At 41.2% G+C, this 24,485-nt stretch overlaps 1 protein-coding gene across 2 annotated transcripts in view; it reads right to left on the bottom strand.

Moving 5' to 3' along the window:
* PPARGC1A (PPARG coactivator 1 alpha) overlaps window positions 1-24,485 on the bottom strand; it is a 494,389-nt gene that overhangs the window by 34,374 nt on the left and 435,530 nt on the right. For both annotated transcript variants that reach the window (XM_048848707.2, XM_048848708.2), the window contains exons 3-5: window positions 2,779-2,973; window positions 1,263-1,385; window positions 188-392 (exon numbers count right to left, since the gene is read on the bottom strand). In XM_048848707.2, coding sequence (XP_048704664.2) covers window positions 188-392; window positions 1,263-1,385; window positions 2,779-2,973 — 523 coding nt within the window. The remainder of the gene's footprint in view (window positions 1-187; window positions 393-1,262; window positions 1,386-2,778; window positions 2,974-24,485) is intronic.

Raw genomic sequence — 24,485 nt, 5'->3', positions numbered from 1 at the left:
TTTAACTAACTTCATTGTACTGACTGTTAATTCCCTCTATGCTGAGCAGCTTCTGAATTTACAGCACATGGATACCAATACAAAGAATAGAGGAAGTACTGGGTGTTAGTGTTTTCACTGTCATTGCATTTCAGCTTCCTGCAATTAACGCTGTTGCCAAAATTGCGTTCTTGGGTCCCAAGCCTACCTTGCAAATGATGTGCCTGAGACTGAAGATGGGGCTTCTTTTTGGAGATGCATTTGTCTTTGCTGCTGTTTCTGTTCTCTGTTGGCTTGGTCTGAGGAGGGTCATCATTTGTAGTCAGATACTTGAGAAGCTCAGAGCAGGGACGTCTTTGTGGCTTTTGCTGTTGACAAATGCTCTTCGGTTTATTGCTCCATGAATTCTCGGTCTTAAAAACAAGGCATAATAAAAAAAAAAAGCTAAAATTAGTGAACTGAACCTTATCAGAATGGATATAGGTTTTCTGAAGAGATGAGATTTTCAATGAAGTGTTCAGTCTAAGTGTACTAGATCTATGAGCTGTGAATAATTGTTTGCAGAACAAGGAAAGAAAATTACATTTAAAATTCCTAAATGACATTTATGCTGCTTTTTATTTCATTTCTCCTACGTTTCAATGTTCCTACTCAGCAACATGTAACTAACAAGACCCTATAGCACCTTTACTGTGAACAAAAAAATAAACTGGTTTAAACCTTAATTTGCTCCTGATTTGCTTGAGCCCAGTATTCACAACTCTCTTAAGTACCCCTAAATGCTCTGTTTTCAGTTACAGTGAATGGCAAGACAAACATTGTTTAATACAGCCTGCTAACAGAATTATGTCATTGCCAGCATTCTACCCAATTAATGGCTGAGACAGACCTTTTGCCGAGATTCCAGTGCAATCTTTCTTAGGTTAGACAGCTGGTAAAATGGCAGTACTGCATCTTGGAGTCATTCATAAACAACATCAGCCCATCAGCAAATTTTATTGCACCCCCTACTATTCTGTATATCAATAAAGTGGGCAAAGAGTGACAGACGGTGGGACTACCTCTTAATGCCAAGAGAGAAGGCATAAATAAACTATTCACAGCATAAAGGAGCTCAGGTGATTTTTTGGAACACAATCTATAATCTGTTCACATTTTCTGAAGCAGCTGCAGGATGCTGGGCAGATTAATACCGTACATATAGATCTACTGCTTACTCAGTTGCTGAAAGCATAGAAGTCTTTGTTACTTTTTTTGCCTTATTATAAAGATTAAGTTTGTACCTTAACAACCACAGGGCTTGTTCTGATCCTGTGATTAGTGTTTGCATGGTTTTGTGTGCTGAGACCACTGCATTCATTGTAATTTAGCTGAATGTTGGCTGGAGCCAGCAAGAGCTTCTTAAGCTACAAACACATCAGGGAAGAAGAAGGGGGGTGGGTTGGGGAGAGAAAAGTTATGCATCTCTAAGGATTAAAATAATTTATCTTATTTTGCACAGTTACTTAAAATTAGTTACATCAATATCTTCAAGCAGAGTATACTAACACAGAACAAAGTCCTCTGTAATCCCCAGGGCAAAAAAGGGTTGATTTTTCTCTGATGCTTGCTGTCATATTTCCTTTTCCTGTACTACAGTATACTGCAGTGCAGGAAGAAATAATGACTGCCTTGGTTTTCTGCAAAGCAAGGCAAAAGAGAATCTCCTCAGTGATCAGTGCCAACAATAGAATATTTCCGTTCTATCCAGAAGAAAAGTCACCTTAACAGACATGTGAATTATTACAATTAAGGTCCCGATCCTGCTCCTATAGCAATCAATAATAAAATGACATCAACAAAAGCCAGATCAGGAGTCAGGACCCCAAAGCAAAAGTAATGGGTTTGCACTACAAGTCCATTCACTTTGGGTTCATAAGGATATGGCCACACTGAACTGGAGGTGTGACTGCAGCATGGGCTGGCATACCCACGATTGCTTTAATCTAGTTAGTCTGGCTAAAAATAGCAAGGAAGTCATGGCAGCATGGGCTTCATCTCAGGCTGTACAAGGGCACTGGGGGTCCTAGAAACATACTCGCATTGCATGCTCACATTGAAGCCCAAGCTGATGCAACTTCACTGCTATTATTAGCTATGCTAGCTAAATAGCTAGCATGGCGATTGCAACCTGTGCTGCAGTCACACCTCCAAATGCAGCATACCCTTCAAGTGAGAGAGATTAAAAATTGACTATCTGTGAGGTTACGCAACTTGCACAACAGCAGGATGCTTGGGAAGCAGGTGTGATGCTACCGTTTGCAGAAGGGAAGAAAGCTAAAGGCAGACAATCTGCCTTTGACACCCCACCCCTATTAGCACTATGCTAGTGCTTACTGGTCAAGTCATTGTTAAAGGCATGTCAGCTAGTGTCAAATCCAGCCCGCATTAACGGGGATCTCTTTACCCATTATCAGAAGTGAAGTCTCTACATACAAACAGAGCCCAAAGAAAGGAAATGGGAATTAAAAACATTACGGTTACTGATGTGAATGCAATGATAACCAAAAGTGTCAGTCTCTAGAACAAGAATCTCAAATTAAAACTTCTCTCTTCAACACATTTTTTCAATAGAAGTTCTTAACATTTATCCTGGGGTTTGCCCCCCTCTCCTCTAGGCAAGTTTTAGTATTTGACTTGATTTTCCTTTGGTTTCAGTCTAAATGAAAAGTCCAGACCTTACTGTGACTACATCATACCCATGCAGCGGGTAGCCAGAGGCACATCCAATTCCTGTTAAACAGTAGGAAGGGTTCTTACTAGAGACGGCTCTTCTGCCTCCTGAGTCGGAGGGGTGCCGTCTGGCATTGGTGAAGGGCTAGCATCATTTTCGTTCGTCACATCTCCATCTGTCAGTGCATCAAATGAAGGCAATCCATCCTCATCCACAGGGATACTGTCCAGTGTCTCAGTGAGAACTGCTAGCAAGTTTGCTTCATTCTCTTCATCTATCTTCTATATGACAAAAAAAAAAGAGAGAAAGAGAGAGAGACAGATGTAAGAGAGATGGGAGAAATAAAATGGCGAATCTCTATAGGAAAAAGTAAAAACTTTGTCTAAAACTTGTCTTTGCAATAGCAACCTGCAATCGAGTCTCATAAAATATAATTTTTGGCAATGAAATTATCCATTTCCGCATTTGGCGGGAGAAATCTGTTTGCAATTGCAGTGTATTGTTCCAATTTACTTTCTTCCTTAGATTTTTTTTTAATCCAATGTAAACAACTACGGTTAAATGATCATGCACAGATTGTATTACAGAATGTACCTAAGCAACTGACATCTAATGAAGCTAGCACTGCCCCGGCTGTCTCTTTCTTTCTCTCTCTCTAGCACTGAACTCCAGTTAATTGACCTGACAAAATTACAAGAATCACAGAATAAGACAGCTAATCAGAACACCAAAATGTATTCCTTGAGAAATTAGGCAAGTCTTGATCATGTATGCAATCTTGTGCCACCCCTCACCTCCTAAAAAATTCTTGGTCCAAAAACAAATACACAAGTTTCTGTTCTCAATCAGCGCTCACATTATTGATAGATTCTTTGGGTTCTTTTAAAATAACTGTATTATGCAGGTTGCCTTTGAAGTTGTCCTTCCCAGTTATGTAGTTTGAGTGCTCAATGAGACTATTGTATATGTTTATCTAATTCAGTCTGCAATTATAAAAAGTAGATTAATTCCTCATCAGATGTGGCGGTAATGTGAATTTATATTAGATATCTTATTTCAGTAACAGGACTTGTTTGTGTCAAATCAAATACATTTAAATTCCTTATAGTTTAATGCACTACATTCTCAATTATCTATCTATCTATCTATAGAATAGTATATTTGGAAAACAACGTTTCCCAGCAAATAAAAACTTTATATATTAATTTTAGGGAGATTTGTCATATCAATCATTTATTATTTGGACTCTGATCTCACTCCCATTAAAGTCAATGAAAAGACTCCCATTTACTTCAGGAGCCTGATCCAAATCTCATTAAAGTCATTGGTAGTCTATCCATTGACATTAATGGAAGTTGGGCCGGCCCCCAACATACACCTTGTCAGAGAAATTTGACTAAACATTTTTTTAAAGTTCTCACAGTTTAGAAGATCAAGGAATGGACAAAGATTGCAAGATAAAATACCAATGAGACCTTAAAAATAAGTTTCTCTATACAGAGTGTAAATTGAATAATCTAACAACAAAATATTGTCATCCCTCAGCCAACTACTAGCAAACACTGGGGTCTTGCCAGTTAAGTGTTGGAGGAGAAATCAGTGATGTGGAGTTTGGGTATTTTCTTAGTGTAACTTTTTTATTCACACTAAATGCACCAGGCCTTGAACAGAGGTGGTCAAACAGCACTGAGGCAATTCCCTCTTTCAGGAAGCTCAGCCAAAATACCAATGCCCAGTTTTCAGAGAGCAGATCTGATCTAAGACTCTACTCTAGTTAGAAAGATTAAGGCAGTGAGAAAACTCTCTTATTGCTTGCAGCTGCTCCTCAAAAAGAAACAATATCACGAAACTAACAAGACAAGTGTTTATTCAAAGACTGAACAATGTTCCCATTCTGACAAAAAGAACTTGCAAATCTGTGTTTAACAGTGCCATCTAATGGTTCCCAGCATAACAACATAAATGACCACATCTTAAGCAAAACAGCAGAATCATGGGAAGAACTATAAGCATAATTCACCAGTTTATCAGAGTTGTGTTTTGAGGTGAAGGGGGTGGGGAGAAGAGATGGAAGCCAATTTTTTAAAGAGAATCTTGCTCTAACTTGGGTTGTCTTAGTTGCATTGTTGATATAAACAAGCAAAATTTAAGTCCAAATTCTGGTATATAAGGCAGCCTTTTTCCATAACAACTCTATGCAACCTAATAGAATAATATCCTTTTCATTGAATATTTAAATCTACCAATAGAAATTTATAGCAGACATATATTACATTCTGTAGGAGATAGACTACACGTTTAAAGTCCAAAAAGAAGATCTAAAAGCCACTCCTAAGCACATTGCCCCAAGTGACCCCAGAGGCATTCTGCCCGGTTGACCACTAGCTCTGCAAGGAGAATGCCTCTGGAAATTTTGCTGGTATGGTGCACCTCCAGCCCTTTCCACCTCCTCTCTGTGCACATTGCCTACCAAACCCACAGCAGAGCCCTAAGTGTTACTATTGCTGACCTGGAATGCCTCCTTCAATAATATAATGCCAGGAGAAACCCTGATATTTGCTGTTAGCTGCTTTGCCTTTGTGCTTTAAACAGACATTCAAGTGCACTGACATTCAAGAACAGAAAGTTGAGTGGACACTGCTCCTCATCATAGCAATTTCAATTAGTTTTGTACAAGTTTCAACAATCGAACACCCTAGAGAAAGCAAAGGATGTGACAAAGAGGACTCTGTTAAACAATTAATGTCACTTTCCATTATTGCTTCAGTCCCAATTTACAGAGCAAATAAATCAAAGTCACCACAGATGAAGCACACTAGCTGGCTAACACATGTCTGTTCACAAACGACATGGCAGCAGGAACACATTAGTCAGTAAAATGACATTGCAAGATAACCTTTAAAAGCTTTAACTATGCTATTGTTCCTAATGGTCCTAAATTACTGTTTATATAGAAATATATTTATTAGATACAGCAGGAACTGTGCTGGGGGAGGGGAGGAGTTGGGGAGAGTAAGATGGTATAGCAGACGAACGTCTGAGTAATAATCACAAAAGTGGCAACTCTGGTTCACTATCACAGTCTGAGTCTTAGTGTTGACGGCACTAGGGAGAAGCTATGCAACAGTTAAATGCAGTAAATTCCACCATTTTAGCCTTCCCACTTATGAGGGTCATTTTCTGTACTGGCATCCAGCCTTCTAATCTCACAGAGCCTGAACCTGTGAGTTGCTGAGTACCGTCTGCAAAACACTGAGCACCCCTAACTCCCATTGAGGTCAGTGGGAACTGAGGATTTTCAGCAGGTTATAGGAGGCACTCAGCAGCTCAGTGAATTGAACCCATAAATTCCAAACACAGTGACACTAAATTTGTACTGGCTTCCATCTAAATAAGAAGCTGATAACTGCCAAGAATTAACTGAATGGATGTCTGTATGGAAGATGAAGTGGGAGGATACCTTGTATGAGATTACAAATATATGTAAATAGGGACTTTGTGAAAACACATTGCAATGACTAGATCCTGCCGATTACTGTGACTTTTTTAACGCATTTACTACCAGGACAGTTATGTGCTGCTTTGTCACACATGCTTGATGTTTTGCTAAAAGATCGTTTGCTAAAAACAGATTAGGACCAGAACATGTCTGGCCCCTACAGGTGTGCAACACGATGCGGGAACCAAGAAGCATGGAGTCTTCTCCACCTTACACCGCCTGTGTAACAGCGACTCACAGCGGCAGTCCTTGAACACCTCTGAGGTTAAGGACTGTCCTTTGTCAATGCTTCCAGTGGAAAGAGGCACCTTGGGAGCAGAGGTTTTTAGCCACAAAGATATGTGCATGCTGCACCCAATAGCTACATTACAACAATTTACACCAGTTGACTCCGGGACTGTCTGCTGGGGCACAGCAACTCCTCACTGCTCCCAACTCATGGCTGTGGATTAATGTCAAATTAAGCCCTTAATCTTTCAATAGGACTCTAGGTAGGCAAAAAACAAGCCCCTTCTCATCATCCAAATGATCAGTCTGGAGAAAACTTTGGGGCACCGTAATCATTCACTAGCTGATTTTAGTATCTGAGGTCAGAGCACTTTGATGTGTATGAATGAGAAGTGCTATGCAAGAGGTAGGTATGATTATTATTGACTACAGTAAGATCAAGCTTCACATACCATGATAGAAAAAGAACCAAAGGACAATGTGGTGGAGTTACTACTAGCACTGGAAAAAAATTCTTTAAAATAATGGGCTAGATCCACATGTGGTGTAAAACTGCATAGTGTTACCAACTACAATAGAGTGATACTGATTTACACTAGCTGGGACTCTGGCCCCCTGTATGTTTAGGGACTTGTGATGTGGGGTTGATGGCGATGGCAGCCGTTTTTAAATGCCGTCTGATGATATCACTGCTGATGACATCCGTGGAGACTGGGATCCTCTTTTCAGGAAGAAGAAAGTGCAACTGCACCACACCACCTAGGTATCTCTCCTGGAGGAGCCATCTCCAGGAATAAAGGGAGAGCTCAGATGCCTGTCTCACTGAGTCTGTGGCCTCTATAATGAGACTGCCAACAAGTAACAAATGTGTCGTAGAATAAACTCCTAATCACCAGGAGAGCCAGCTCCACCAGCCAGGCAGAATAAAGTAGGGGGAAACTTGGGGCAGGGAAATGTAAGATAACTATTTGTGTGGGTAAAGGAGGCTGGTAAGAATAGTTTGCATCAGGTAGCAGCAAACCTAGAGCCGCTGGGAACGGTCATTTCAACATATCAACTCATTTCTTACAGTTGTTTAGTGGCCTGAGAGATTAGGAGTCCAGTAGCACAATTACTAAATAATAATCTAATAATTAAATGTTTTTTATAGCACCTGCCCGCTGAGAATCTCACAGTGCTCTACACATATTAAGGTATGAGGGCAAAATTTTCCAAAACACACATTAATGACTTTCAATGGGATTTTGGCGCCTAAGAGGCGTTTTTGGAAAATTTACCCTTAATCTTCACAACTGCCTTGTGAGGAGGGTATTATTGCCCTCACTTGCATATATGAAAACTGAGGCCCAAACAGGTTTTCTGATTTGTCTCTGGACACCACAGGAGTCAATTGAAAGGGATGGAGCACAACCCAGATTTCTCAGCCCCAAGAATCCTTATGCCCTAGGCCAGAATAGAATCAGTAACTAGAGGTAAACGACACTGTCTTCATTTATCAATCCCTGATAGCATCTGTTCAGAAAAGGGGTTTATTTTTATTTTACATTTGGATTGTTTTATTTTATGAATCCATAAACTTTTTTCAGTGATTTACAGTAAAAAATCCACATGATGCCCTAGCATTAGCAAGTTTCCAATGCGTCTGTTACTCTAGTCCCCAAAAGACATTCTTATAATTGAAATGCATAAGTTCAGAGCTATCAATTATCTTTAAAAACAAAATGGAGTCCCATTAGGAGAAGATTTCAGCCAGGTTCCTTTGTATGTAGAAGAAATTTAGGGCTTAATTATCCTTGTCCTTGTGCAGGTGTGCTTTCGTATGGCAGGGAAGCAAGAGGCCTTTCCCTCTTTATGAAGGAGACAGGCACAATCCGACTCCTTGCATTCACCGAAGAAAAAGTACTGTCTGAATCTAGTGTTGACAGTGGCACTAGACACTTCCTGGTCAGGCAGCCTGAAACAGCCCATACAGCCTCTCTTATATACAGGATGGGGAGTATCTGCCACGCCTATTCTAGTACTCGTTCAACAGCCTTACTCCCACTGGCTTTCTGGAGGCATTGGGCCTGCCTGTAGTAAGATGCCTTTGGAGCTTTCTCACACACCACCCAGGGCCACAAAGGGGAGTTACACTCAGCATTACAGCGTCTAACACTTAGGTGCCCTACCACCTAGGGGGAATCACAGCCCTCAGCTAGGCAACCAAGCTCTTCATTCAACACATGAGAAGAGTTAGGCACCTAAGGGTTGGATTCCCCAAAGCCAGCAAATTGAGAGGGGGTTCGGGGAGCTGCCTCAAGTAGCCATTAGCAAATACCGAGGATTGGGGTGTGGCCTATGTCCTGCCCTTCCAAGGGAGTCAGGTGCCTAACTGGAGGGAGGCACCTCCCTTACTTAGGATTCACAGCTGTCACCCATCTCCTGGCGTTTGTTACCTAAACCAGGTCAGCACTTCCTTGCAACAAACACACACCAAGGGAAGATGGTGATGTGCTCACCCAAGATGCAGGAGACCTGGGTTCAAATCCACAATCCGCCTGAGAATAGCAGTTACCTGAATCCAGGTCTCCCACCTCTCAGCTGGGCACCTGAATCACCAGCTAGTAAAATCACTCTCACGCTCTCTGGTCCAATGAAGATTGACATATGTCATACAAAGTGGGATGGCTTTAATAGAAGAGATTGAGAGAAATGCACCCCAGGATACCCTATAGCCTGGTAGTTAGGGCACTCACTGGGGAGATGAAAGAGCTGGGTTCAAGTCCTTGCTCTGAATCAGGCAAAGTGAGGATTTGAACTCATGTCTCTCACCCACAAGGTGAGTGCTCTAACCACTGGACCATAGAGTATAAAAGGGCTTTGTTTTGTGCAAGGCTTGATCTGAGAGGTGGCTTCTGAGCATGCCAGATGGGGCCCCACAGGCGAGATAGATGGGGGAATGCCTAGCTTGAAGATCCTGCCAGGCCTTAGGTACCAAGCTGCTTGGCAGTGTCAGGATTTAGGGGGTGGGGTACATGCCCACCAACAGAAATTTAGGAGCCTAGGAAATTCAGACACTTGCAGAATTTAGGCAGCAGCTCAACAGGAGTTTAGAGGAACTACATTTTGACAAAGGGGCAATTAGGCACCTAAACCCAAGACCTTAGCATAAGTATAGTTATTTTAAATACAAAGGGCCAGATTGTGCCATGTAGCTGCAGCTCCCCTTTAGGAGTGAGCAGCGTGGTCTCCCCAGTGCAACGAGCAAGCTCTACACGTTGCTGTTCAGTGGGGATGAAGGCATAGCTCTGCCTTCTCCCTACCTCTCTGTGATGGATTGCACTCCATCCCTGGGGCTAAATGGAGAGAGCAGTCCCTTTGTTCCAGTCTAGCTCAGAGCCAGGACGACCCATGCGTGCCAATAGTGGGAGGGCAGAGTGTGGGCACCCGGCTTCAGCAATGTTACTGAGCATGCTTAGTCTGTGTGAGTATGCTCAGTACAAGCCAAGCAGCAAATCTGGGGTGGGGATACATGTGACCCCGCACGCCCTCTCCACGCATCACCTCTGCTCAGAGCCATGTAGGGGGTATCTAGTACTCATTTAGAGTACTTCTGCTTTGCCAACAAAAAGTGAGTAAGTCAGCTATTCAGTGCATCATGTTCTCCACCTTTGTCTTTTAAATTGTACACTCCTCAGGACAAGGGCCATTTTCATTTCTTGTCTAATAGCGCCGAACAGAGTGGCACTACTTAGCAAATCAACAGTAATAGTAATAAATAAATAAATAAATATTCATACAGCCAGCATGTCATCTGCAACCTCCCAAATAATCCCTGCATCCATTTTTAGTATCTTCTCCCAACCTATCTTCTTTCTGATAGGAAGATATAGCGCATTATAGGACATTATAGCACTTTACTGCTGCCCACAAGAAATAGTAATGCACTATGCACAATTGAAGAGAAAGTGACATATTTTCAAAGGGATCTTCACTCAGGCTCTTAAATTGTGCCTGTAATTTTTCACAGCAAAGTTGTATGCAAAAAACCTGTGATTTGTGCACATGCCAATCAGGTAGTCAAGTATTAGCTGTACGTACATATATTCATTCTGTACTGGCTGGAGTTCACCAGAGAAACACTTAAACTTGTAATGAACCTGACTTTGTAAAAGCATTACCAAATCTCTCATATAGGCAAAAGATGTCAGCTGAAAACCACAGGTACAGGCTATATTCAGATAGGATCTTTCCTCACTTCCCCTTAATATGAAACTTCTTTCCAGGTGTAAAGTTTAGCTTCTATACTATACTCAAATATGGCATTTTAAACAAGTCCTCTAAATATTCTTCTACAAAAAGACACATTTGATTGCTTCTAATGAGTTGTTGCAGTTCAGAAGTTTCCATTACAGACTGACAATTAAGTTTCTAACAAACTGAGGAGCTACTAATTGACTTATCCATCTCACAAACTCAGGATCCCAGCTAGCACCCTGTGACACATTTTACATCTTTTGACCAAAAATCATTCACATTTTGCAAGCCACTTAATAATTAGATTTCATTTGTATAACCTGAATATCTTTCCTCTCCTTGACAGTAAGCTTCGATTCTGAGCAACAAAAAAACAAACAAAACAGAAGACACAACAAACCTACCACAAAAACACAGAGAACAAGCTATAATTCTGCTGACTGTGTTAAGAGGACCAATGATAAGATATTGTTATGCTGGAGCCAATGCCGTGGCTGTGGACCCGATATCAAAAATTTATGGTAATTGAAACCACAGAATCTTTGGAAATGCAGTCAATTTGACTCACTATCAAAAGGTCACTCTATTCAATTTATACTCGATGCTCAGCACAATATTGAGAAAACATCTGAAAGCAAATGATCTTAGCAGCAGTTCAGGCTTCAACATTTACTGACTACATAAGGTAATTTGCTGATTACTAAATAAATGCATTACGTATGTTTTGTACTGGTCTGGGCTCACCAGAGGGATGTTTAAACATGTAAGGAACTTGACACTATAAAAGCATTACCAGATATCTTATCATTAACATATTAACTGCATTTTTACAGTGCCGAGACACCTAGTGGAACTATCTCCTGCTCTGCAGAGACAAGAAATACAACATGCTACATTATGACCTCTCATGGCAAAAGCTCTGTCAAGTCCACGTCCAGAAATTGTATTGTAGAACTGCAATACAAGTGGAAACTAGGAATGTTCTCAGCATCTCCCGTTGTGGCGCACAAGAGCCCTGCCATTCAAATGCAAGGCTCTGCCCACCTCTCCTTGGCAGAGAGAGAATGGAGGACAATGGCAGGGGCTGATGGAGGGAGATAAATCTAATCAGGAGTGGTAGAGGAAAGGTGAGAGGGAGAAGATGGGAGTTTTCCTTTTTTCAGAGGAGGGACTGGCCGCCTGTATTAATGTGAGTGAGTGTAGCATGCAGCATGGTGAATGTGTGAGTGAAGGCAGGGCCAGCCCACAACATCGCTTGGGCCAAAACTTTGAAAGGTCTCAATTCTGCCTTCTTCCTGTTCTACTCCTCTCATGGTACTGCTCTGCTACCTACCCCAATTAAGGAGAACTTACAACTTAAAATGCCTTGTTCAAAAATTTTAAGTAACACTTAACTTTCAAATGCCTGAACAGCAAATGTAACTTTTCTTGTCTGCATAGTAAACACTGGCATTTTTATCTGTTTGAATAATCAAAGTGGTGCTTTCCGTGCCTTCTTGGTTGCAAAGATTTGAACTGCTTCCTGAAGGTCCACAGTCTGGGCCAGCTCATGTTCTATTGAGATGGTTACAAGGCCGACCATCCTCTCCTGCATCATTGTGGAGCGTAGATGTGTTTTTATTAACTTCAGCTTGGAGAAGCTGCATTCTCCACTGGCAACTGTTACAGGAAGTGTTAGAAGTATGCACAGAGCAACAAAAGCATTTGGAAAGACGGTGGTCATCTTATTTGTGCACATATATTCCAGAACAGCCTTTGGAGTTGATCCTGCTGAAATGTATCTTGAAAGGGCTTTCAGTTCATCACCTAAATCACTCGCATCAGGATTGCACGTCATCATGTGTTAACACTGTCTCTAGTGCTCTGCACTGCTGGTGAAGGTCTTCTTCAGGTGTAGTGAGGAGTTCTGGAATATCATACAACATCCCAAATATACTGCTGGGTTCCTTGAGCTGCGTGAAACGTTCAACTGACTGCATTGCACAATCTAGCACCTGGTTAAAGAATTCAACTTTGAATTGTTGTTTGGGGTCTCCTATGGGATTATCCCGTGCCTCATAATCAAAATGTCTTCTTCTTCTTCTGTGACTCTTGTATTCTTGAATGAGTGGGAAAACATCTTCAGTATGAAGTTCCTCTGCCAACTTCTGTGTACTCTTCAGAACATTTTGAAATCCCTCATCTGACCGGTGAGATGGTAAGATTTTGCTTTGTCCAGTTGTTCCATTGCTCCAGATATATCAAGGTCAACACCTTGGAGTCTCCTGCTTACAACATTTATTTCAAACAGCATGTCATATTGCCACAACACTAAGCCACACAGATATTTGAAGTTATGTATGTTTCTGGTGATTCCATTTCCCTCTGCCACTGTTCTCCCATGAACAGTTCCTGTCATAGTATTATCCTCCATAATGGCAACTATGGCATCATTTATCTTCCCAATTTGGTGTCTGATAGGCTTTATCGCCTCCACTCGACTTTCCCATCGTGTGGCACTCAGTGGTTTCAGTGTCAGAGAGGATGTTCCCAGATGTTGCTTCAAAATTTGCCATCGATGAGCAGATGCAGAGAAAAATATATAGGTGCTTTGAATTACATTAAAAAATTCAGCAGCCTCACTAGAACCTGATGCTGCATCTCTGACCACCAAGTTCAATGAACGAGAACTGCATGGGACAAAAAAAGCTCGAGGGTTTATCTCTCGGATCCGTGTCTGCACTCCTCCGTTCTTTCCTCTCATGTTGGCACCATTATCGTAGCCCTGACCTGACCTCTCACGTCAGCTATCGCAATTCCCATATCTTCCAGCTTTTTCAGAAGCACATTTGTCATACCAGCTTCTGTGGTATCATCAATGTCAATACATTCTAGAAAATGCTCTCTGACAGTCACCATTGCAGGGACATTTTCACTAGGTTCTGTTGTTGTTACAAAACGCACCATTAAAGTAATTTGTTCCGTATGGCTGATGTCAGGTGTGCAGTCCAGACTAACAGAGTAATATCTTACTGACTTCAGATCTGCCACAATCTTCTGTTTGACTTTTGTTGCCAATAACTGTATGATCTAATTTTGAATTGTTTTTCCAAGGTAGCGGTGCGTGTACATTTCTTGGGTGGTGATTCTTCTTAGATCAAGTACAGCATCAAACTCAGCCATCAGCTCCACAATTTTAAGGAAGTTTCCATTGTTTGGCACATACAGCTGATCTGAAGTGCCACGCAGTGCTAGGTTTTGGGTAGCAAGCATTCTCACAATGGCAATGAGCCTTTTCAGAACATTTTGCCAGTAAAGAGACTCTAATGCAGTCTTCTCTTGACGCTGATCATCTATGGTGGCCTTTAACCTTAGTCTCATCTCAAGCTCTTTCCACCTATGGAATGCTCTCTGGTGATTTGCTGCCTTCTCATGGCATGCCAGATTTCTAGCCAGATTTTTCCAGTCCTTTGTTCCTGTAGAACCCAATGTGGCTGGAACATTAGACTGGAAGAGTTTACAACAAAAACAGTATGCAGCATTCTGGGTTTTTGAGTTCATAAGCCATGGCCTCTCCACTTTGTCACCATTGAGGATTTCACGCCAGTAATATATTGGATGGAAACTTCTATTTTCATTGTCTTTGGGGAACATGAAGTTTTTCTCTTGCTGTGGCCCATGCAGTACAAGGAAATCCCTCAGGCTACTGCTCAAGTGGGTCCACAGTCCTGGATCATCTAGACTTAAGGAACTAAACTCAGCAGCAGCTGTTTCTTGTTCCTGTATCACACTCTTCTCTGATCTACACTTTTCTTCAGGAATGTGCATGGTTACATCCCTTTGAGATGGAGATATGGATGCTGCAGGAGCTGCCAGATCACCTGCACTCTGAATAACTGGAAGATCAGGCATCTTCTCACCACTCATCACTGGGGCTGGAAGGCTCACGGTGAACATTTGTGTCTATGTATCTCAGGAGAGCACCTTCCTGCTTAGATAGAAAAGCTTCCTTTGCTTTCTTTCTTTTTCTGAATGCTGCCCCAGAGGGGCGTTTTCTTCTTTCACTCATGCCTGCTGTTCTGTGCCAGCTATAGTGGCTCTCAACACTTAATTGAAGGGGACAAATAAGCAGGCTGGTAGCAGGGCCTGAGTGAGGAAAGATACCAGCGTCTTAAGGGCCTACCTGGCTCCTACTACTTCAGTTGACTGCCTGGTCTCCTCAAGTGGGTTCAGGGAAGCAGCAGGAAACAGGAAGCTCCCTGAGAAGCTGGTGTTAATCAGTCCAGGTTTCTGGGGGTGCTAGAGAGGTACATTAGAGGCTCCTCCTCCTCTCTCCCTGCAGCTCCTGCTGCTTTCTGTTATTCCCTCTCACCTTTTCTCCTCCCTGCCTGTTATGTCTCTTGTGCCCTCCTTCCTCCAGCACAGCACTCCACCATCTCTGTGCATCTAGAGCAGAGAGAATACATATGCACCAGCAGCAGACACAATTTTCTACACTCTTGGTCCTTGTGGGCCCCCCCCACACCCCAGTCTGGCACCTGAGGCATATGCTTCAGTTCACCTCATGGTAAGGCCAGCCCTGAGTGAAGGAAGTGGGGTCTGGGTAAGCATGGGGTGTTGATGAGTGAGGGAGCTGAGCAAGGGAGTACCACAGCTGAGAGAGAATCTGGGAACGCTGATGAAGGTGGTGAAACTGGGAGAATAGCCAGGCCTGTGCGAAGTATCTGAAACTGCAAGAGGCAAAAGGGTAGTTCACACTAATGGGGAGTATCTGAAGTTACCCAGGCCAACGTCTACGCTCACAACTTAGCAACTTCCTCTATGTAGGCATGTGGTGCCTACCATGAATGCTTCCTTCCTCACAGTATCATGGCTCCCCCCATCCACAGTTCTAATTCATAAGAGTGATGTGGTCCTGAGTGCCGAACAATGTTCCAGGTGCTTCACAGTCATAGGCCCTGACCCAAGGATCGTAAACAAAAAAAAAAAAAAAAAAGGGGGAAGCAGACAGGAAGGATAGACAATAATAAGATCGAAGAGGTGTGTAGGACTCTTCCCCCTTACTTGTTTTCTGCTGAAAGTGCCAATAACATTTCAGCCCAAATACTCCAACACTGTCTGTTTGCTCACATTTCTTTATTTATTTGAAGTGTGGTGCATGCCTATCCTAAACTCTGTGTGCAGTTGCAAGGAATTTTTAAATGCTCACCCACAACGCATGCTTTGCTCCAGATATCTGCCTGTTAAGCAGTATGTTAAGGGGGAAAGAACACCACTTCACTCTAATTTACATTGATTATTTCACACATTTAATCTATGCCAATCCTTCTTCTTGTTGGTAATGCCTGACGTCTCCATAAAAATGTGCTATTGTGGCATTATATACCCTTCTTCTGCAACATAATCATCTCATTATTGTTGTGTCACATTTGCTATATTCACAATAATTAAAGCTATGTCAGGACTTCCATCATAACCCTCACCTCTTCCTGGAGATTTATGACTCTATATAAAAATAAATTCCTTTTGGGGTGAAATTACACACAGTACTCAGGTTCCCAGACGAGGAGGAAGTTTTATTTTTTTAAAACTTTGGTTCAAATATGTGGAGCCCTTTTTTGTTGTCAGAGGCATTTAAAAATGTTTTCTAATGCTTTTTAGCTTCTTTTTAAAGATCAAAATGTGAGAGGCACTTTGAATTGATGCCTTCTGTTTAAAAAAACTGAATTTAATTTGACCAAGAAATTAGTATTTGTAAAGTGTCTTATTCATTAACTAATTTTTAGAATGCTTAACTGGTCAATGCGTTCAGCTTCATCAAATTTATAAAAGCGGGCCTATTGAACAGGTATTTCAAACAGACAGATTTTAGTCCTGCTCACACAGGAATAGCCAGCATATCTAGGTTTCTCTTAAACCTGTAGCATGAATGGATTAGCATATTGTTAACACAACGGAGCTTCCCATAAACTTTTTATTGTGATCCAGTTGGATGGCTGACAACACACTGCACATATTCTATATTCGTGGGCTGGCTGTAAGTGACTTGATGCAGACACAACACAAAATGCTTTCATAAGACTAAACCCAAGAATGACCAAGGGAAACACATTATAGGCAGGGGGACAAATTCTGTCCTTAGATATGTGTGCACAATTCTTGTGAAGTTAAACAGGCTTGTAATTAATGGGAGCTGCATTCAGGTATATGAGGAGGGAATTTGGCCCACCAAGTCCTTTGACACCTATGCACAATGGTGCATTTCCTTTACAAATCTCTTTAGGGGCTTTGGTTCGGCCTACAGTTTCCTCTATTTGTACCTGCATTATGGCATCATCACTTAAATGAAACCGAAAAAGATCATACAATGAAGCTCTAATTCAGAATGTAAAGACACTACTAGTAAAAGCAATGCTGTCAGGTGCAGGTACTCATGTAGCATGAAGCACAAATGTGTTTTACCATTTTCAGCTCATTTTATAAAGTTGTATTAAATCAAAACATAAACATTACACAATATTTAAACGACGCCTTCACTGCAAAAAGCAGTAACAGAATGGTGCAGTCAGCCACCATCTCCTCTCTAAAGAGAGGTGTCAGAATGTTCAACCAGTCAAGCAATCTGATTGGCTTAGCTGTCTCAGCCACCTCATAATACCCTTAACTATATATTTCCTCGATTTGTCACCATGTGCCATGACTTTAATGTTCTTTTAATACAGGTGTGTGTGTGTGAATAGAATCATAAACTGGAGGTAGAGATTTTAAATAGCAAACTACACAGAACAATCACAGCAAGGGGTCTCTGTTACAGGGGTTTCTCTGGAGTAAGTCTGCTGGTTTCTGATTTCGAGTTATACTGAAGCTCATTAGTCATTATAGACACTGTTGATTAAATGTGGTTCAGTATAACAGGTAAAATGCCTTGCTAGTTTGCTCCCACCAGTCTAGCAGAGACAGAGCTATTTAGTGTTAATGCTGCCGTGCATGTTGTGAATCACACAGGGGCTGCATGCCTTGCATTCAATGTTTACATTTCTTTATCAGAATTAAATATACTGCTCATTCTCTGACAGCCTTTTAAAGCTATGCTCCTGACCACCACCACTCACTGTGAAGGACATAATGGAGATTGTATCTGCCTATTTCTTAGATCTGAGAGATGCTGATGTTTTATCAAGTCACTATATCATGAGAGATGGTGAAAGAGAAGTGGGAAATTCTTCTATTTGCCTCTTTAAAAACAAAGATTGTGACCTCTAAAGGCTTGCATTAAAATACTGTACTGTATAAATTTAGATTTTAAGTTCCTCAAGGAAGGAGCTGTCTTTTTGTTACGTATTTGTGTGGTACCGAACACAATGGGCTATTGATTTATGATTGGGGTCCACAGGTGCAACCATAATATAAAAAATATATATATAAATAAATAAATAATAGAACCATAGGCTTTTATTTAATTTTTTCTACACAAAACCAAAAGAAATAGAATTAGGGATCAGATCCTCAGTTGGTGTAAATCAGTTCCTTTCCATTGGCTTTAATGGAGCTTCACCAATTTACACCAGTTGGGGAATCTGACCCTATATTCTTAATGAGTTCATATTCTCGCTAGCCAATATTCTAATACACTTACTCATGCTGAGTAGCATTTTTCTCCAGGAGTAATCTCACCGAAGTCAACATGAGTAAGTAACAGAGTAGAGAGCCTGAGGGATGAGCCTAATTTACAAGAAATGGAGCAAATTGCATCCGCCTTCATATTTAGTACTGAGATGTGATCTTTACAAACCACTGGTCACGACACACACAACATCTTGTTGATAATAGGTGGCCTCCATTTGTATCAAGATGGAGCATTATACACTGAGACTTGTGCCTTCTTCTAACTGTACCACTGTTTCAAAGTGGGGGTAACATCTGGCTTCAAGAGCTTACAAGCCACACTTTTGACACTCATGCAGCCCCTCATAATCCAGCACAACATCTTCAGTTAGGGCCCTTACTCACATGAACAGCTCCACTGAAGTGAAACCTGGGAGACAGAAGGCTGAAGCTCCTACATTAACCAGAAGCTCTTACATTAGCAGCGTGACCTCTAATACTATACATTTCAAACAAAGGGCAAGATACTCATAACAACTCTTGCACATTCAGCTGCTGAGGGAGTGTCTGGGACTCACTCATGTTTAGGCAGCAATAAAATAATGTTTTGTAAACTCAGTGAGGACGACAAAGGAAGGTACTATTTTATCTTACAAATCAATGCCAAAAAAAATGCATACCGTTTCAGGTGAAGAAAGAAATATTTGTAACTGAATATATTGCAACGACGTTTTGCACCACAACCCCCCACTCCACCCTACCGCAAGTTAATGCAGAACGATCAGCTGAGTGTTTTAAAGCTGCATTGTCTTTACTTTCTGCTCGGATAGGAAGGAGCGCATAGGTCCTGAAGTCAATGTCCTACAACTACCATGATCTTAGACTGGAGTCTCCTCCCTCTTACAAGAGTATAAACCAAAAGTAACTCCATTGAAGTCAGAGGATTTAAACCAGTTCAGGTCTGGTATAAGTGAGAAGAGGCTCAAGCCCCTTATGTTTGCCTTTCTTTCCCTAAAGAAAAACTGAATACATTCCCTTTTCTTTCAGATACATTGATAATGATATCTCAAACTGCAAAGATTCAGTGTCACCAGTGGTAACACAGCAATGTTCATTTCCATTAGCGTGGGTCTATAAAATCCTTCCTTTGCATCTGTTCTTCTACAATTTCCAAACAGCAAAGCTTGACATTTTGGTCTCTGACAAGCAATACTTAATATTGGGATGTTTGAAAAAATCTATATGAAAAAAGCTCTTAATACAAGATAGGCTGAACATTTTCACCACAAATGGTTTGTTTTAGCTATTTCTCTTCCTCATGTAAGATGGAAATCAGACAGCTTATTGGCTTTGCTTGTTAGGCCAGGTTAAAGGGATGCAACGCTGAAAGGCTCTTACAGAAGCTTACCCTTGGACTAAAAATAGCAGGCACTAGAGAATTATCTTAAATACTACCAAACTTGTTCTGCACTGTGAATGCAGATAACTGGAATAGGTTTCCATTTTTGGTAGTTTTAGAGCTTTTTAAAGTTATGCTTGCTTTAGCTGTCTGTTTAATTAGTTTCTGATTCTATTTGCCACATTTTCTCTCAGACATATAGCCTGGGGGGTACTTTGCCTATGAATCCTTCCTATTGAGCAATGGTGCTACTGTGAACATCTAATGAGCTGCTGGACCTCCCAAACACTCAGGGTAGGTAGAAATACCTCTTTGGAATATAAATGTTCAACACAGAGCAGCAAAGAGCAAACCAAAAGATACCATTCCCCTGCCACTCCCTCACCCTCCCTTGCATCCCTCAGGAAAAAAAATTTGGTTTATTATATTTTGTTAAGAAATTAAAATGTACTTTTGTTTACTGTTTTTAAACTCACTGGCCAAAGTTTTCAAAAGGGATTTCTGCTTTTCGGTGCCTCAGTTTTGGGGGGGGGGCTCAAACTCAGATACCTTAAAGGGGGTGAGTTTCGTAAAGCACTAAGCGCCTGCTCTCTGAAAATCAGGCCCCCTGAAGGTGGCTCAAGCTGGGCACCCAAAAGCACTAATCGCTTTTGAAAATCTTGGCCACTTTTCTGCACTGACCACTAAGCACCTCCATCATGCATAATCCAAACGCCACAGCAAAGACCACCTCCAAAGCACAGCACAGATATTCTCAGCCCTTATGTTCATTTGACCCAACTAGCAAAAGACTGAGAAGTATGATTACAAATGCAGCCATGCAACATTAAGAAGAGAATAAGAAGAATACCATGACTAGTATTCCCTGTTGCTGCTTCACCTCTCAGCACCTCTGGACACAGTCTGCTCTATTGTTGTTGGTAGCCACTGCATGAGGAACCTGCCCAAGATTCAGAACAGCACAAATGCCTCTAAACAATTTCCTATTCCCTCCCTTTCGCCTGGAGCTTTATGCTGGAAAACAATGGCAGCACTAGAGAGATTGCCAAAAACTGCAGTGTCAAATGGAACCTTATTCAGACATGTATTTTAGCATGTTTTCCAGTAAGGCTGGTTTTCCAGTAAGGCTGGTTTTACTACAATTTTCAAAGTACGCCAAACGTACGTAACTGAAAGATGTAAAACACTTGAGTGAGTTCAGCATATGGAGCAAAACTAAACCAGGACCCAGAGCTATGAAGCTGAGGAACAGATTCTTCCCATACTGGCATCAATATCTGGTTCTTTGGCCAGATGACTTGTTCAACTGCTGTGGAGCTGGTTGAGGCCATCCTTAGATATATTTTTTCTTTAAGGGTGAGAAAGGTGTTTGCTCTTAAGCAGTGGTGGAAATCACAGGTTCCTCACAAGATATATATGCAGTGCCTTTACATGCTAAAGCAGAGCGGCGTAACATAGCCATATGTCTTGCAACTGTCATTAAAACCAACCATACATCTTCATTTGGGAAGCAAGTTTTTCTCTGTGAGTCAGGAGTTAAGTTCACTGCCTCTCTGTCAAATAAACAACATGTTCATTGTCACTAGGCTGCCGAGCAAGCCCTGCTTTTGACAATATGCATTCAATTTTATTCATCTATTTCTCAAGCCTTTCCTTCATAATCACATAGGGAAACGTTAATCCATCTACATCATTATATATTATTATTACTATTATTAACATTTTTATCTAAAACAAACTTAAAAAAGACATAAAGGGTAACAAGAAAACATTCTACAAATACATTAGAAGCAAGAGGAAGACCAAGGATAGGGCCTACTCATTGAGTAAATGAGTGGGGGGAAAACAATAACAGAAAACGTGGAAATGGCAGAAGTGCTAAATGACTTTTTTGTTTCAGTTTTCAGCAAAAAGGTTAGTAGCGACTGGACGTCTAACATGGTGAATGCCACTGAACATGAGGTAGGATCAGTGGCTAAAATAGGGAAAGAACAAGTTAAAAATTACTTAGACAAGTTAGATGTCTTCAAGTTGGCAGGGCCTGATGAAATGCACCCTAGAATACTCAAGGAGCTGATGGGGGAGCTATCTGAGTCATTAGTGATTATCTTTGAGAAGTCATGGAAGATGGGAGAGATTCCAGGGACAGGAAGAGGGAAAATATAGTGCCCATTTATAAAAAGGGAAATAAGAACAACCTGGGGAATTATAGACCAGTCAGCTTAACTTCAGTACCCAGAAAAATAATGGAGCAACTAATTAAGCAATCAATTTGCAAACACCTAATAAGATAATAAGGTGATAAGTAACAGTCAGCATGGATTTGTCAAGAACAAATCATGTTGTCACAGTAACAAGCCTTGTGGAAAAGGGGGAAGTGGTAAATGTGGTATATCTTGACTTTAGTATGGCTTTTGATACTGTCTCGCATGACCTTCTCATAAACAAACTAGGGAAATACAACCTAGATGGACCTACTATAAGGTGGCTGCATGGAGCTACTATAAGGGGTGCATCACTGGTTGGAAAACCATTCCCAGAGAGTAGTTATCAGTGGTTCACAGTCAAGCTGGAAGGGCATATCGAGAGGGGTCCAGCAGGGATCAGTTCTGCATCTGGTTCTGTTAAATATTGTCATCAATTATTTAGATAATGACATAGAGAGTACACTTACAAAGTTTGCAGATGATACCAAGCTGGGAGGGGTTGCAAGTGCTTTGGAGGCTAGGATTAAAATTAAAAATGATCTGCACAAACTGGAGAAATGGTCTGAAGTAACTAGGATGAAATTCAATAAAGACAAATGCAAAATATTCGATTTGGGAATAAACAAATCAGTTGCACACATACAAAATGGGAAACGATTGCCTAAGAAGGGATCTGGGGGTCATAGTGGATCACAAGCTAAATATGAGTCAAAAAAGCAAACATTGTTCTGGGATGTGTTAGCAGGAGTGTTGTAAGCAAGGCACTAGAAGTAATTCTTCTGCTCTACTTCACCCTAATTAGGTGTCAACTAGAGTATTGTGTCCAATTCTGGGCACCACATTTCAGGAAAGATGAGGACAAATTGGAGAAAGTCCAGAGAAGAGCAACACAAATGATTAAAGGTCTAGAAAATATACCCTATGAGGAAAGATTGAATAAATTAGGTTTGTTTAGTCTGGAGAAGAGAAGACTGAGAGGTCAGGGTGCTTAAGCACTGAAATAAATTGCCCAAGGAAATTGTAGAATATATATAGTATTGATTCCATTGTTGGCTTTGCAGAAGTGAGTTTGCCAGCGGGACTTAAATTAGGAGAGGATAGTGGGTTGACCCGCAACTCCACAGTTGAGAGAGCAATTCATGCATCGGGGGTAGCATGAACAAGTCACTGAGATATTTGTATGAGAGATGAACATTGGGGATGGCATTACTGGCAGAGAAGAAGAAAGGGAGAAGGGTAGGCATGTAGGGAGGGGCCGAGTACCGTATGGTCTTAAAAGTGAGCAAAGACATTACTATAAGACTATAGAAATTAACATATTAAAAACCCACAGGGGAATAGGCTATAGTAAAAAGACAAATTGGTGAGTATCCTCACACAATGACATTTTCTGGAGGGATAGGGAAGAACAAGGTGTTTAAATGGGGCCTCCCATTTTATGTAATTTACTTTGGGAAGACTAGTAAGCATTCACACACATAAGCAAATGTTTGAGGTAGAGAAAGGTAGGTGTCGGGTAAACTTACGGTCGGTGGAAACTTCATACAGTAGAGCTTCACCTAGAGGTTCCCATGTTACAGTAAACTGAGTAGGGAAAGCTTTTATTTTGGGATTAGGATAATCTTTAAAATACAGAATGCTAAAAAGAATTACAACAATGGTAGCCTCTGTGCATCCTCATCTTCTGCCACGACTTCAGGTTTGGGCTCTGTTTCTTGAGAGTCTCATGTGGAGCAACTGCAAGACCAGCCACTTCCAGAGACAGAAAATAATGCTTGCATTACTGCCAACTCCTCCTTTCATTCCTCTTGATACCTTCGTATTGAATTTTTCTTTTTGCTAATTAGCAGCAAAGCAACTAGCTTTTTGTTCATTCTGGGATAGTTTTAACACTTCTAGATGAAAGATTAGCTAGTTAGTAACCCTAAGCCCCAGCACCTTGGTTAACAAATTGACTCTTGATAGTCCTGCATTTGAAGAGCAACTGAGGGATGAATGGTGGCCTACCATGCATAACTCCTTATAAGGTGGTACACTCAGCAAAAGTCACCCTGGAAGTTATGAGAGGACAGACAAATTAGTGACGAAGAAAACTTCCTTGGGACATGGAAAGGAGTGGAAGACTTCCACAAAGGTATTTGTGAGATATCAGTTACAGTGAATAGGAATCAGTGTGAAGAATCATGCCACTAATGCTGGCAGCCGATTGAGTCCTGTTGTTTTTCCTTGTTTGAAAGGTGCATCAGAGATAGACTAGATAGTGTGCGTTTATGGATGCAAGAAGGTTAAAGATAAGATATAATCTAACCAAATCACAGAATGCAATTTGGAAAGATGCTCAAAGTTATGGAGTCTGGTTGAAGGATTAATAGGCTTGTCAGATAACAGTCAGGCTAGCTGCATGTTGATGTAAGACTACAGTTACTGGGCTCCAGAAGGAGGAAAATCTGGTGAAGTGGCTGCAGTCCTTCATTATTTGCTGATATTCTGGTTACAAGACCAGCAAGGCTACCTACACATATCAGAGGTTGCACCAAGTGTTCAGAAAGTAGCAGGTGGATGTATTTCCAGAATTCTTGGTGTGTAGAAGCTTGGCACTGGAAGATGTGTTTGTTTTTGGTTTGTTTGTTTTTACATCCA

This window comes from Caretta caretta, chromosome 4 (genome assembly GCF_965140235.1).
Source record: "Caretta caretta isolate rCarCar2 chromosome 4, rCarCar1.hap1, whole genome shotgun sequence".
Classification (NCBI taxonomy): domain Eukaryota; kingdom Metazoa; phylum Chordata; order Testudines; family Cheloniidae; genus Caretta; species Caretta caretta.
This window is presented reverse-complemented; position numbering and strand designations above follow the sequence as displayed.